This window comes from Coregonus clupeaformis, chromosome 33 (assembly GCF_020615455.1).
Source record: "Coregonus clupeaformis isolate EN_2021a chromosome 33, ASM2061545v1, whole genome shotgun sequence".
NCBI lineage: Eukaryota > Metazoa > Chordata > Actinopteri > Salmoniformes > Salmonidae > Coregonus > Coregonus clupeaformis.
In genome coordinates, this window is record NC_059224.1 from 9,984,643 (window position 1) to 10,000,810 (window position 16,168).

The 16,168-nt window shown below is 43.2% G+C and overlaps 1 protein-coding gene and 1 non-coding gene across 2 annotated transcripts; one reads left to right on the forward strand and one right to left on the reverse strand.

Moving 5' to 3' along the window:
- Positions 1–7,866: 7,866 nt before the first annotated feature.
- Positions 7,867–8,155, reverse strand: LOC121549375. Its single transcript, XR_005996814.1, has one exon. It is a non-coding gene; the product is annotated as a small Cajal body-specific RNA 13 (non-coding RNA).
- A 539-nt stretch (positions 8,156–8,694) lies between these two features.
- On the forward strand, positions 8,695–10,120 carry LOC121548611 (glutaredoxin-related protein 5, mitochondrial). Its single transcript, XM_041860121.1, has 2 exons — positions 8,695–9,130; positions 9,687–10,120. Exons 1-2 carry the CDS (start codon positions 8,830–8,832, stop codon positions 9,857–9,859), a joined length of 474 nt encoding a protein of 157 aa, XP_041716055.1. The 5' UTR covers positions 8,695–8,829; the 3' UTR covers positions 9,860–10,120.
- Positions 10,121–16,168: the final 6,048 nt, after the last annotated feature.

Consider the following 16,168-nt stretch of genomic DNA (forward strand, 5'->3'; position numbering starts at 1 on the left):
AACTAGGGACTGACATTTCGGTGGCAGACTGGGAGGATAGCTTGGAGTATATCCACACCTGCTCCATTAACTCCAGACATCGTCTCATACAATTTAAGGTATTACACAGATTACACTATTCCAAAACTAAACTGCATAGGATATTTCCTGATACATCCCCTATGTGTGATAAATGTCAGGCTGAGCAGGGTACACTACTCCACTGCTTTGCCCTATGCTCTAGTCTGTATGGTTATTGGTGTGGAATATTTGGGGTCCTCTCTGAAGTTCTGGAGACTTCAATAGACCCAGACCCGCTTCTGATAATCCTGGGAGTGTCCGACTCCCTAAACGGATTAACCAACTCCCAAAAACAACTCATCTCTTACAGTCTCATCTCGGCAAAAAAATTAATATTGTTGTTTTGGAAAAGGAGGGAAGCGCCCTCTACCAAATTATGGCTCAGCGAAGTGGCAAAAACTGTACACTTAGAAAGAATTAGATATATTCTGAACAATAAATTATCAACATTTGATCAAATCTGGCAGCCTTTCCTCTCTTACCTGGACCAGTCGGTGCTGTGAATTTGTACTTTTTAACGCACTCTCAATTGTCATATTTATATATACCTTTGGGCAGTGTGTGCTGGCCCCGACACTCGAGCAGTCGGGAGGGGAATAGGGTTGAATAGGGGGGGATAAAGGGGGGTATAAGTGGGGGGTTACATCTACCCTTTTTCTTTCTACCTGTCCCTGTTCTGTATGTCGTGTTTTGTAATATTTGTTTTGTGTCCAGAACTCTGGGTCTTGTTGTTCATGTCTGTTCTCTTATGTTTAGATAAGAACTGTACACATGTCTTTCATACCTATACACCATTCTTGTGTGTTCAATAAAAAATATTTGAACAAGACATTGTATTTGTTAATTATTAGCAGGACTGACCAAATTTGAACTAAGTAGTGAAATAACTGGTGTTTTAGTTCCACATCAGTAAAAAACAAGGTGGTGTTGTGTCAACCAGAGAATCTTGTCTGAACACGCTAGAACTCCTCCTAGTGCGTAATCTGAAATAACCTGGCTCGTCATCAGGGTTTAGGAGTAACTGATTACATGTAATCCGTTACATGACCCCATCTAACTGATTACAAAAAACAAACTGTCATGTAATATAGTAATCAGATTACAGATATTTTTGAACAACTACATGATTACTTCTAGGATTACTTTTAAATTCAGAAAGGATGTTTTGCAGGGAAAAAATACATTGACACTTTTCAGTTCTCAATTACATTCAAATCAGCATTGAAAAGGGCGCAAGTTTAATGTAGTTTTTCCACCTGAGCAATTCTGCCAAGTCAGAGGCCACTATTATCAAATAAAATAAAATATAATTTTATTTGCCACATGCGCCGAATACAACAGGTGTAGACATTACCGTGAAATGCTTACTTACTTAATAAAACAACAACAACAACAAAAATGCTTACTTACTTAATAAAACAACAACAAAAAAGTGTTGAGAAAAAAAGAGCAGAAGTAAAATAAAATAACAGTAGGGAGGCTATATACAGGGGGGTACCGGTGCAGAGTCAATGTGCGGGGGCACCGGCTAGTTGAGGTAGTTGAGGTAATATGTACATGTGGGTAGAGTTAAAGTGACCATGCATAAATAATTAACAGAGTAGCAGCAGCATATTATGATACAGCCTTTGAAGACCAAGAGGTATTTAAGGAATTGGAATGACTGGAAATCTGACAACACTTTGGGTTTTAACATAGCTTAATCGTATTATCTGTATTGAAGTAGAAAGCAATGGGTTAGAAGCCTACATAACCATAAGTAAAATGCAAAACCCATTTATATCCAGCTATGTAAACACTAACATTGATTTATCCTGCAATAGATGTCTATTGGTAAAATTCATTTTTGTCTTCTTCTAATGCATTTTAAGAGGAAAGTAATCCTATTACATTACTGAGTTTGGGTAGTCCAAAAGTTACGTTACTGATTACAATTTGACAATTAACTAGTAACTGATTACATTTGGAAAGTAACCTACCCAACCTGTTACTCCACAACTGTGATTACAATCCAGGTAAATTTAGATTATGTACTAGGAGTTCTAGTGTGTTAAGGCAAGACTCTCTGGTTCACATAACACCTCTTTGTTTTTTACTGATGTGGAACTAACACAAAAATTATTTCTGGAATTTTGAATGTATGTATCCCACTTTGTCCTGTAGTGTGCCTGCTAGGAGGTAGGGTGGACCGTATCCAACCTAGAACCATGCAATGCATCATTGCACTGGCCTTCCTATCAGTCAAACGAACAAAAGAGCGTAAACCGCAGTGCTTCAGCATGGACATTTGGTTAAGGGAATTAATGGATTTATTGACTATGGAAAGAGCGGCGTCGGCCTTCCAGGACTATGACAATGGTCCAGAGGGTCTCTGGGACATAACATGTGTATATCAAAGACCATAGCCTAATATATTAACGGTCTGCATTTGTTTGTTAACTGTACTCATTCACGGTAAGCGCACATATTTTTTTCCCCTCAACTCCTTCCAAGAAGTGTAACACGAATTTCATTGGTTGAGCGTGTGTGTTCCTCCCCCCCTCCCCCCCATGAAAATGGAAAAATAAAGTATAAATGGAAGAAATCATTTTGTTTCACTACAATTTCTAATGTAGGCCTATCATTAAACAGTTTTACTCTATCTGCATTAAAACTTGTAGTAGACTATTTATACAGAGAAACATTGCGTTTATGGGCAGGTATAGACCCTGCCTCTGAAGTGAAAAGAAAAACAACTTGCACATCATTTTTAGAATCTAAAACTGTTTTTATATTATTCAGAAACACAATGAAAACAGGCAGAAGGAAACGCAGCAAATGTTTATCTGAAAATAAACAGTGCTGATCTGAATGACTTGTGGAACATAGAACTCAGAATTCTGAAAATATCCAAATAACAACTAATGCAAACGGAAGTCAGCTATGGAGGTCAATATAGATGAGGTTCCACACATACAGAGATGTACTCTGGTACCAGCTTCAAAGGGTGGTCAGTGTCTTCATGCAGATTGTAGAAACATAGGAAGACTCTCTGGGTGAAGTTGTGTGTGAACGTGTGGAGGTGTTTGTCGTTGACTGGGTCGGAGAAAGACAGACTTCCACCCTCACAGTCCAGCTGTACTCTGATCATCCGGAGATCATGCTTCACTCTGAGGGAAATGGGTTTCTGTGACGGACCTGGAGGCGAAAGAAACGCACACCTGTTTAGGAGAGGTGCTGGCTAGCAAAGTAGAACACCTGTTTAGGAGAGGTGCTGGCTAGCGGAGTAGAACACCTGTTTAGGAGAGGTGCTGGCTACCGGAGTAGAACACCTGTTTAGGAGAGGTGCTGGCTAGCAGAGTAGAACACTAGAAAAAGAAAAGGAGAGCAGCACTCTAGGATGCAATCATTTAATAACCTGATAACTAACATTTCAACAGACAAGCTGTATTAATCAGGGTATAATGACAAACACTGTGGGTCATTAGTTTATATAGTGTCAAAGGACACACACAGGTGTCTGTAATCATGGCTGGGTGTGGCTTGACATCATTGGTTAATCTACAGATATAAATAGAACATAAAAAACATAAATGGATAGCATAAGATCATAGATACAATTTGGTTACATAGGCCCACAAACATTTACAATGAATAGCAAAATCACAAGAATGGCTTCAGATCAAAGTCTACGTTGAGTCCGAAGGGAGCAAGGGCCTTTAAATTAAAGATCCAGGCAGCCTCTCGTTTTAACAATAAATTGTCAAGATCACCCCCTCTCCTAGGGAGGGTGTCGTGTTCGATGCCGATATAACGTAGGGACGAAATCGAGTGGTTCGCTTCCAAAAATTGGTCCGCGACTGGAGTTTCTGCACCTAATGGTGCTACGATGCTCCGAGACTCCTACTTTAATTTACACTTCGTTTTACCCTCATCATTTTTACCACAAGGACAAGTTAAAAGATAAATACAGTGAGGGAAAAAAGTATTTGATCCCCTGCTGATTTTGTACGTTTGCCCACTGACAAAGACATGATCAGTCTATAATTTTAATGGTCGATTTATTTGAACAGTGTGAGACAGAATAACAACAACAAAATTCAGAAAAACGCATGTCAAAAATTGATTTGCATTTTAATGAGGGAAATAAGTATTTGACCCCTCTGCAAAACATGACTTAGTACTTGGTGGCAAAACCCTTGTTGGCAATCACAGATGTCAGATGTTTCTTGTAGTTGGCCACCAGGTTTGCACACATCTCAGGAGGGATTTTGTCCCACTCCTCTTTGCAGATCTTCTCCAAGTCATTAAGGTTTCGAGGCTGACGTTTGGCAACTCAAACCTTCAGCTCCCTCCACAGATTTTCTATGGGATTAAGGTCTGGAGACTGGCTAGGCCACTCCAGGACCTTAATGTGTTTCTTCTTGAGCCACTCCTTTGTTGCCTTGGCCGTGTGTTTTGGGTCATTGTCATGCTGGAATACCCATCCACGACCCATGAGGGAAGGAGGTTCTCACCCTAGATTTGACGGTACATAGCCCCGTCCATTGTCCCTTCGATGCGGTGAAGTTGTCCTGTCCCCTTAGCAGAAAAACACCCCCAAAGCATAATGTTTCCACCTCCATGTTTGACGGTGGGGATGGTGTTCTTGGGGTCATAGGCAGCATTCCTCCTCCTCCTCCAAACACGGCGAGTTGATGCCAAAGAGCTCGATTTTGGTCTCATCTGACCACAACACTTTCACCCAGTTCTCCTCTGAATCATTCAGATGTTCATTGGCAAACTTCAGACGGGCCTGTATATGTGCTTTCTTGAGCAGGGGGACCTTGCGGGCGCTGCAGTATTTCAGTCCTTCACGGCGTAGAGTGTTACCAATTGTTTTCTTGGTGACTTTACCCCTACAACTCATCCAGAATGCCGCAGCCCGTCTGGTGTTCAACCTTCCCAAGTTCTCTCACGTCACCCCCCTCCTCCGCACACTCCACTGGCTTCCAGTTGAAGCTCGCATCCGCTACAAGACCATGGTGCTTGCCTATGGAGCTGTGAGGGGAACGGCACCTCTGTACCTTCAGGCTCTGATCAGTCCCTACACCCAAACGAGGGCATTGCGTTCATCCACCTCTGGCCTGCTGGCTCCCCTTCCTCTGCGGAAGCATAGTTCCCGCTCAGCCCAGGCAAAACTGTTCGCTGCTCTGGCACCCCAATGGTGGAACAAGCTCCCTCACGACGCCAGGACAGCGGAGTCACTCACCACCTTCCGGAGACATTTGAAACCCCACCTCTTTAAGGAATACCTGGGATAGGATAAAGTAATCCTTCTAACCCCCCAAATTGTAAAGTGGTTATCCCACTGGCTATAGGGTAAACGCACCAATTTGTGAGTCGCTCTGGCTAAGAGCGTCTGCTAAATGACGTTAATGTGCCCTTGAGCAAGGCACTTAACCCTAATTGCTCCTGTAAGTCGCTCTGGATAAGAGCGTCTGCTAAATGACTAAAATGTAATGTAAATGTACTATGGTCCCAGCTGCCTTGGGATCATTGACAAGATCCTCCCGTGTAGTTCTGGGCTGATTCCTCAACGTTCTCATGATCATTGCAACTCCACGAGGTGAGATCTTGCATGAAGCCCCAGGCCGAGGGAGATTGACCGTTATTTTGTGTTTCTTCCATTTGCGAATAATCGCACCAACTGTTGTCACCTTCTCACCAAGCTGCTTGGCGAGGGTCTTGTAGCCATTCCAGCCTTGTGTAGGTCTACAATCTTTTCCCTGACATCCTTGGAGAGCTCTTTGGTCTTGGCCATGTTGGAGAGTTTGGAATCTGATTGATTGATTGCTTCTGTGGACAGGTGTCTTTTATACAGGTAACAAACTGAGATTAGGAGCACTCCCTTTAAGAGTGTGCTCCTAATCTCAGCCCATTACCTGTATAAAAGACACCTGGGAGCCAGAAATCTTTCTGATTGAGAGGGTGTCAAATACTTATTTCCCTCATTAAAATGCAAATCAATTCATAAAAAATGTTGACATGCGTTTTTCTGGATTTTTGTTGTTATTCTGTCTCTCACTGTTCAAATAAAACTACCATAAAAATTATAGACTGATCATTTCTTTGTCAGTGGGCAAACGTACAAAATCAGCAGGGGATCAAATACTTTTTTCCCTCACTGTAACTGCCTTAGTGGAGAACGTGATAACACCTTTGATTGGGATCTGTTTGAGGGTGTTTGAAGGATCTACATTTGTAAGTGCCATTGCATTGAGCGCAGCCATTACACTTGTAGTTTCCATCCGGTAGAGGCGCAAATAGACACTGTGCAGGGGTATTTTGGGGTGGTAAATCAGAGTTTACCAATTGAGATTTCTGTGATGGACAACATGCTTTAAAACCACCGACATACTCAACACCCCATATTTGCTTAAACAACTCAATTTTCCTTGCTGCATGACTCAGTGATCACTCCCACATCCCAGTCCTCAACCTCAACATCCCAGCAATGTGTCCCTGACTCAAAACCCACAGAGCCCAGCACCACCCCATTGTCATCCATCCTCTCCGGGTTGGCAGGAATTTTATCTTCACCATTGTTGTACCTCAAGCTGGTCAGACCACCAGAAAGGGTGAGGGTGCACAGGGAGGCCGTGTTGGGACCCAGAATCACAGGGCTGTGTTTAGCTATTCCCTACATCTTCTCCCAGACACTGAAGGACAGGTTGCCCAGGAGTTTGGCCACGTCTATCAGCATTCCTGAGCCCAGCTTTGGGTCCGGCAGTCTGCATAGTTATTTTCACCGTGGCCTTGTAGGTGTGCAGGAAAGAGATGCTTTCAGCTCCTCCTCTATGGCTATGATTGTATCTGAAAGAGATGTCATCTCTCTGTTCATCCTTTCAATCTTGTTCAACAACCAGCTCTTCCTATCATCTTCCCCCTTCAGTGCAACTAGCCTGGCCCTCTCCTCATCTCGAAGGAACTAGTGAAGCTCCTCCTTAATCAGCTTCTCTGTCTGCTGGGCCTTAATATACACTGCTGACTTCTAGCAGGTCTGTTTCATTTTATCAAAGGCCATCAGCTTCTTCTTTAGGGGCTACTGTGAAGTTGACTGTCTCCTTACAATCCAGTGCAGCTTCATCTGTCGGGCAGCAGTTGTGATCTTTATGTTGGTTCGAGGTCTGACACCATTTTTTTTTTGTGATCCAATTGACATTTTAGTCATTTAGCAGACGCTCTTATCCAGAGCGACTTACAATTAGTGAGTGCATACATTTTTTCATACTGCCCCCCCCGTGGGAATCGAACCCACAACCCTTGCGTTGCAAGTGCCATGCTCTACCAACTGAGCTACAGGAGGGCCACACAAATGAGCCGTTTCCCTCCACACAGAAAAGCGTGAGTTTCTCCTCCCTGTGCAGACTGCAGAACACCCCAGACCCAGCAGTCTCTGAAGCCCCCTGACTCCTCTCCTGAAGGAAGGCTTCGCACAGGTTCTTTACGACCAGGTTACACAGTGGATTGTCTTTCTTAAATATTTTCCAGCACACTGGTCATTCCCGAGATCCCTTATGTCTCCAGTGTTCCTGCAGACATGCTTTACGCACGCTGTGACTACACAAGAGGATAATGGCATCCCTGAAGATGTCACAACACACAGGAGAGATATTTCCCTGTGACACCGGCCATGCTCTACACTACCTGTTCAGAGAGACAGAGAAACAACAGGGTTTATATAAAAAGGTATGACAAAGGTCCTTAAATTCAAAAGCAGGGCCAACCAACAGCTGGTGAGGGCCAAAGACTGAATCCCTGCACTACAGGTATAGATACTAGAGAGAATGTGGCAACTCCACAGTGTTCGACAGGAAACCCTTCCCCTTTCAAACAATGTCTGGTTACCGCACAATGCTTTTTCTTCCTGCTTCAAGAAAGGTGAGGGTACATGAAGGTCCGTCACCACCGTGGAAAGCAGGGCTCTCCGAAGACAATCTGTCCAAGGAACATCGCACGTGGAACTCCTCAACCTCCAGAAGTCACGCCTTAGCTTCCTTGTTTTACTTTATGTAACCGTGTTTCGCCACAAGCAATTGTCCTTGCAAGAGGCTGTTTCACAAGGTTACAAATAGTTAGCTATGAAAGAGTGCGACTATGCATCGTTTGCATGTTGCAGGACTCGACCAGCATGCCACATCTAACTAGCTAACTAGCTAACGTTAGCTAGCTACTCACACACAAACAATCTCAACTTCTTTCTAACCCTAAACTTTCTCATTAACTGTGTTGTTAAATATATACAGCACGGTTTTCCTTGCAATACAATTAGTAGCACTAGTCATAATATCTAACAAACCTGTGTTGTATGAATGATTGCACGTTTTGATCTTCGGATGAACAACTTTCTTGTCTTTTTCCTTTAAAAGCGGGACGCCACTAATGACGTCGCAAAACCGGAAGCTGATTTTCACATGTTATGTTAAAACGTTTAAGAAAAACAAATTGTCCGACGTTTATGTTTTATAATAAATTTTTAAAAAAATATCTAGGACTATAATTATTATCGAAGTAAATATTTTCGTAAGCTTTTTCTTTCCCCACACTTGTGTAACTAACGTAATTGGCGTTTACGTACCGGAATTTATGCTGTCCAGTCATCATTCAGATCTAGTTGCGTCCATCTTGTCACATGATATCGAGGTTGACGTTGTCTCAACTATAAATGTGTTGCCCTGCTCGTGTGTGAAAGTGTACCTGTCTGTTTATAATTTCACATAGTGTTTTTGCTAAAGTCAAACGAAGACAATGAACAACCTAATTCGGTCTACAGTTCGCTGTCTTCGGTTGAGTTCATCGGTCTATCTACCGAAGCAATTTGATGGACAACATGTATCGTTGGTGTCCTCGGCCCGGCTCATGTGTACTGCGGCCTTACAGAAAGACCTTGGCGATATTGTGAAGAAGGACAAGGTGGTGGTGTTTATGAAGGGGACGCCTGCCCAGCCAATGTGTGGTTTCAGTAATGCCGTGGTTCAGATACTGAGGATGCATGGTGTGAATGAATATGCTGCATATAATGTGTTGGATGACCAGGATCTCAGACAAGGTCAGTACAGCTCGCTACTTTTTACTTCCAAATACTAGCCTACATTTTATTCTGACTGATCGTTTTTAACCTTGTAAGTTAGTTAGTAACAATAGTTTCAGTAAGATGACAATAATTAACTATATGTGGCTGGCTGTATGTATCTATGGTACATCAACCTGTCCAAAAGTAGTTGTGCTCCTTTTCAAATCTAGCTAACCAGGTTCACAGTATTTTATCAGTGTTTTGCAGCAAGGACAAATAGGGTGTGGTTCATGTCAAACGTTAGACTACTTCTGTGCTGACATTTATGCTTGTTATAGCAATTTATGTTACTAGGTAGTCCCTTAATTTTTACCGTGGCTGTTGTTATTCAATGGGACTAGTAGAGACAACATTGTGTAACAGCCTATGAATATAAGGAAATGCTAACTTGCAACACAACAAGTGCGTCAAAGGAATTGTCAGTTGGGGAATTGTTATCTTACAACACCAGCATACTGCTGAAATTGGGCCATAATGGAAATGTTGTATGGATATTGTGTCAACATGTTAATTCTTCCTGTCTCTCTCACAGGAGTGAAGGACTTCTCCAACTGGCCCACGATCCCACAGATATTCTTAAATGGAGAGTTTGTGGGCGGCTGTGACATCCTCCTACAGATGCACCAGAACGGCGACCTGGTAGAAGAGCTCCAGAAGCTTGGGATCCGCTCTGTGCTGCTGGACGTTGAGAAAGAATCCAAGTAGACAAACCAGTCGGTCGGTGTCCAGTTTAGAGAAAGCTGGTGGTTGACTTTTAGCCCCTAGAACCCTAGGCACTTGTGTAGATCTTATATTTGTTAGATGTATGTGAAAGCGTACCTTTTAAGCCACATAGTGAACGTTTTCAGAAGACACTGGCAAGCTGGAGCTACAAGCATGTTGTGCAGGGAGCCTAGTGGTTAAGAGCATTGTAACCCAAAAGGTTGCTGGTTCAAATTCCTGAGCCGACTAGGTGAAAAATCTAATCGATGTGCCCTTGAGCAAGGCACTTACACCTAATTGCTCCTGTAAGTTGCTCTGGATAAGAGCGTCTGCTAAACGACTAAACTGCAAACTGTTGTGTACATATCCAGTTATTTCAGATCTAAAAAAGTGCCTGGGGGATAGGGGCTAAGGGTTGATTTGGGATTGGGCGTATGAAGTGTTGGCTGAGCCTCTGTGTCCCTTCCACAAGTCCTATAAGAAGTTGTATTACAATAGAACCTGCTGAAGACCAAACTGCCCTCAGGTGACTAGGAGATTCCTTCAAAACGCACTGCCTGTATACGTTTACTGTTCGAAATCATTATTCCACAAACATGTTCTCACTAAAGCATTTATAGATCCGCTCAAATGCACCAATCCACTTCTTTCCTTTCTTCCTCAATATGATCACTGATCCAGTTTAATTATATAGGTGGAAGTAATGTGATGGGTAGCTTGCTTTTGTCAAGTCAATAGTCATGTCGAGGAAGGGAGAGTAGACATTAAAACAATATTCGAACAGGGCTACTAGACTTCCTGACAATCAGTACATCAACATTTCCATCTGCTGCATACATTTGTTATCTAATGCTCATGTAGTACACTGTATATTTAAGATATTGTACATTGAAATATTATTACATGTATTTTAGGTGCATGTAAACTCTATCAATTAAATATTTTCCCACACAAATGGTCAGTGTTCTGGAAATTCAACATTTTGAGTATATAGTGAGTATGTTGCACTCTGGGATGCCTTTCAGTGTGAGGAAAGTATTTTGTAGTTGACTTGTGTGCCCGTGCAGCAGTCTACCACTCTTGTAACTATTGATGCTAATTTAGTTGGGGCTGGTTGTTGCTTTAGGGATCTGTGCCCTGACTGTAAAATGATCTAGCCTTACTTGGCCTATTATCGCCACCTGCTCTCAGTAGGGTTTTCTTGTTTGGGCAAAAGTCCATCCTCTCAGTGACCCAGAAACAGATAAGTGGTAGAGGAGTGTGTCAATTCGTTGGTAGGCAAACGGAAGAGTGTCCTCCTGGATAGCCACCTTTCATCGAGGATACTCGTTTATCCTACCATCGAAGAGTTTTGAAATCTGCCACACCCCATCTTTCAATCAGCTTTTGTTTTGTCAGAGGAGAGCATACACACGTTTGAAAACAATATGCTACTTATTGTTTTATAAAATGTCTTACACAACTAACTTAATTTGTTTTGATCACTTTACACATTTTTGGGATCCGCCCCGTGTAAACAACATTAGCCTGATGACGCGCGAGTGGAGAAGGACCGTCTCATTTCAAGCGAGTGCATTTCCATCCACATTCACTCTCCTCTTATTCACTTGTAACTTTTTCAAAAGGAGGCAAGAGAGGATGGAGGTGAGCAAATCTAATTGAGAAAAGGCCAATATATTTTGTTACCTAAAAGCTGGTTCTCTGGTTTGTTTCCACACTGAGGTTTATCAGCTCAGCCCTGTTGGGAATAAACGTAGAAACTCATCTGTTCCATTTGGCCCTGCGCCAGTTCTGAATCAATACCTAACTACTGATGCCTTCACTGAAGGAATGTGGAGTTGGTCAGCTTCAAGTCCCTTGGCGTGCACATCACTGACAACCTGAAATGGTCCATTGACAGACAGTGTAGTGAAGACGCAACCTCGGAATGAAGAAATTTGTCTTGGCCCCTAAGACCCTCACAAATTACAGATGCACCATAGAGCTTCCTGTCGGGCTGTATCACCGCTTGGTACGGCAATTGCGCCATCCACAACCGCAGGGCACTCCAGAGGGTGGTGCGGTCAGCCCAACGCATCTACAGGACATCTACAGCACCCAGTGTCACAGGAAGGCCAAGAAGATCATCAAGGACCTCAGTCACCCGAGCCACAGCCTGTTCACCCCGCTACCATCTAGAAGGTGGAGATGGTACAGGTGCATCAAAGCTGGTGTACGTGACCAATAAAATATGATTAGGGAGCGTTTAACCTATAACAATTGATCTGAAATTAAGATGGTGTATTTAATTGTCCACGTAAATTGTGAAAGTAATTAAATAATGCATAATGGAAAGGGTTGTCCTGAAGTATTTGTAACACCCGCCATTGAAGAAGTGATGTACATTGACTAAATGGAGCCTAGTCTCTAGTAGTGTACTATGTGAGCATGACTTAGCCAGTTTTCATGGCCTCCAAGTGACTGGATTCAGGATCTGCAATGATCAAATAAGGAATCTCCCCAAATGATGTCTGTAAAGCACTGTCACACCCTCCTGTGGAATCTGGAGGAATTGTCACTTACTCCTTGGTGGAATAAACAATCACCTTCTCACCTTTTGTTGCTTTTCCCTGAGAGACCAGGGGCCTGTTGCACAAAAGTAGAATTAAGACATCCGGGATAAATGACTCAGCTGAGCTCAATGAAGCCAAAACATGTGCGTCCAGGCTTAATTGGTTGCACAAAGACCAAGCCAGGATGAGCAGACACGGATTCATTAAGCCAGGTGAAACCAATCCTGGATAGGTGCGCGCTCACGGCTCACTCAAATAGACCCCGCCACAGATCACAGATTAACTGATTTACCATGGCAACTAGAGCCGCGTACTTTTCCCCGTCGGAAGCACAAATCCTCATGGAGGCATACGAGGAGGTAAAAGATATAATTAAGAAGAAAGGCAACACCGCCACAGTGATAAAGCAAAGAGAAAAAGCGTGGCAAAGTATTGCAGACCGCCTGAATGCGTAAGTAGTGCACAATTACACACTCACCGCTCCGCTGAAACATCACAATTACAATTCAAATATTTAATTCACATCTCCAAAAATGCAGTTGTACTGTAATTATGAAACGGTTAAATTTTTAATTGAAATGCACTGCAGATATGAGTGAAATTGTGTAAAGTAACTCCATCACACTGTATAAAGCTATGATAAATTTTTTTATATTTTTACTGAAAACAAGACAAAAATACCAAGTAATTTTTTGCAGTGTGACTCCATTAAATGTGTGTGTGTGTGTATGTGTGTGTGTAGATTAAACATGAACGGGCCAAAACGGACATGGCAGCAGGTCAAAATCAAATACAAGAACATTCTGCAGAATGGTATGGTCCCTGACTAATATTTAACAAAGCACAAGCATATATTGTACCCAGAAGGTGCCTGCTCACACATTGTCTGTACTGTTTTAGCAGTGAAAAAGAATACCCACAGACAAGGCACGGGTGGTGGGTCACCAAAGGCTGACCTTACCCCAGCAGAGGACATGGCCTTGGAGCTAAATAAAGGCAGGCCCGTCTTAGAGGGGATCCCTGGGGGGAAAGAGACGAGCATAGGTTCCTCCCAAGATGCCACCCGCTTCATTCAAGGTATGTCCTTCCATCTCTACATGGGATACAACCACATTCATATTGAATCAATTTGGACTGTCTGACTTTGGTTTACCTATTGCCTTGCAGTGTCTGGCAGCACTGTGTTCCTGTTAGAGCCACCAGCACAAGCACCAGACGATGCTGATCCAGTGAGTACTCCATCAAAGGCATACTGTAGGCCTGGCATGTCTTGTCTACTAGCTTCAATATGAATCCGATTAAATGTGATAGGGTGAAGGCCCCAGTGCAGCAGCAACAGCACATGATGGAGACGATGATGAGGAGGAGACCATCTCTCTGGATTCCAGAAGGCATGAGGTATCATGTTAAGACTGTGAAAGTACTATTTACTCTACAATGGTGAGGAGTCCTCATCAAAATCAAAAAATCTAATTTCTTTACAGGACCCAGATGCTATACAGTGGGAAAACCAGCCTGGCAACATAGTGCGTATTAATAAAAGGACACCACATCCTGCCAAATTCCAGCTGCGCTAATTGTATTGTGTTCACAGAGCTCACAAGCTATCAGAAAGTTGTATGGCAACCACCTCCGGCGCCAAATAGAACTGGCAGACATAGACATTCAGTACAAGAAGAAAAAGATGGAAAATCTTGCACTGGAGTCCGAAATAAAAAAGAGGACAATTAGGAAACTGGACCTTGAAATAAAAAAACTTGAGAGGGAGGTGAGATATGCCTTCAATGTACACTGTATGCTAACTGTAACACAAATGTATTAATCATTATTTTTCTTTCCTCCCCCAGCTCCAAGAAGATGACACAGCTCAAAATAAAAATTAGGTATATTCTCGTAAAGTCAAGTGAGCCATGACATATGAGCTCTTATTGTGAGCACACAGGACGGTGGCATCTTTCTAAGGTTTTTTTATTTTCCCAGCAATCAGTACAACCAAGTCATCGTTATAAGGCATCGCCCTCTTTTGCCCACCCCCAGCACCAGGTGTGGCCACTAGCCTATATGAAGGCCCAAAATTGTGTGTTCCTTTCTGCTCTGACAATGGCATGCCCATTCGTGCGAGATGTGGTGGATGAAGAAGCACTTGTGCTGAGGAGAGCCTTCAGGCGAGAAAGGGTCTTCAGGGACCGGTTGGACCCACTGGCCTTCCCTGATGACCATCTATATGAAAGATACAGGTTTTCTGCAGATGGCATCAGGTATCTATGCAGACTACTGGGTCCCAGGATTAAGCACCGCACTGCACGGAGCCATGCACTGAGTGTGGAGCAAATGGTTTGTGTGGCCTTGCGCTTTTTTGCTAGTGGAGCCTTCCTGTACTCAGTGGGGGATGCAGAACAGCTGAACAAGGCCACAATTTGCCGCACAATAAGGAGTGTGTGTCTGGCTATCAAAGCATTAGCAGATGTCTTCATCTCCTTCCCTGGCCACAGAAGACTCTGTGACATCAAAGAGGAGTTCTATAGGATTGCAGGTAAGAGGATCTACAAATTACAGGACAACTGTTAACACATAGTAGGATACTCATTACTTTGTGTGACAGGTTTCCCCAATGTCATTGGTGCAGTGGACTGCACACACATAAGGATAAAAGCCCCCTCAGGTGCCCATGAGGCCGATTTTGTGAATAGGAAATCCTTTCACAGCATTAATGTTCAGGTGAACATAACTTTTTGATATTGTCCATTGACGAACACTCTGCATTGCCAGTGATGTGCATTGATTGGTGTAATATTCCTCATCTTATGATTTCAGATGGTCTGCAATGCTGACTGTGTGATCAGCAATGTTGTGGCAAAATGGCCTGGCTCAGTCCATGACTCCAGAATCTTTCGGGCCTCTGAAATCTATCAGTGCCTATCACAAGGTAAGCCACACAACCCCTATTTATAACCATCATGGCTGTGTCAAGAATATCACTGTGTTTATGAGGTAGTAATGATGAGATTTTGTGTTGACAGGTGAATTCTCTGGTGTGTTGCTGGGAGACAGGGGTATGGCTGCCAGCCTTTTCTCCTGACACCTTTCACAGACCCCCAGGAAGCACAGCAGGCCTACAACCATGCCCATGCCAGGACCAGGGCCAGAGTTGAAATGACCTTTGGCCTCCTGAAGGCACGCTTTCACTGCCTTCACAAATTAAGGGTCAGCCCTGTTAGGGCATGTGATATTACTGTGGCTTGTGCTGTCCTCCACAATGTGGCCTGCCTGAGGAAGGAGAGGGCCCCCAGAGTGCCACCAGCCATGGACTGGGACAATCCGGCAATCTTCCCTGATGACGACAGTGGTCGGCTGCTGAGGGACCAATATGTGTTGAATTATTTTAGTTAGTATGTGTGCTTTCAATTTTGGTTAAATATGTCCTGCGGTGGCAGAGGAATTTGGGTTTTTTTGGGTTCGTTTTTTTACGAATTTGGCCTCTTATGATGTTTGTGCGGTATACTGTGTGTAATACAAGGCTGCAGGGAGGCTACTGCATCCATTCATTTGTCTGTTCAGTTGATGTGTATGGATTTGTCCTGCATTTATTTTAGTGTGCAGACATGCAGGGTGTGTTATATACAGACCTTTGAATGTGTATGTATCATTTTGTATAATATGCTTGGATTCTGTGCTTTCCATCTTGTAGAGTCACTGTGACTTCAGTTTCGAAAGGAGCTGATGGTTTACCTGCTTTGTTTTGTCCTTATTCAATAAAGGA

Excerpts from the sequence above, each read along its gene's own strand:
- LOC121548611 (XM_041860121.1), top strand. The coding sequence starts at position 8,830 with ATGAACAACCTAATTCGGTCTACAGTTCGCTGTCTTCGGTTGAGTTCA. Across the intron at positions 9,131-9,686 it reads TGACCAGGATCTCAGACAAG|GAGTGAAGGACTTCTCCAAC; the intron begins GTCAGTACAGCT and ends TCTCTCTCACAG.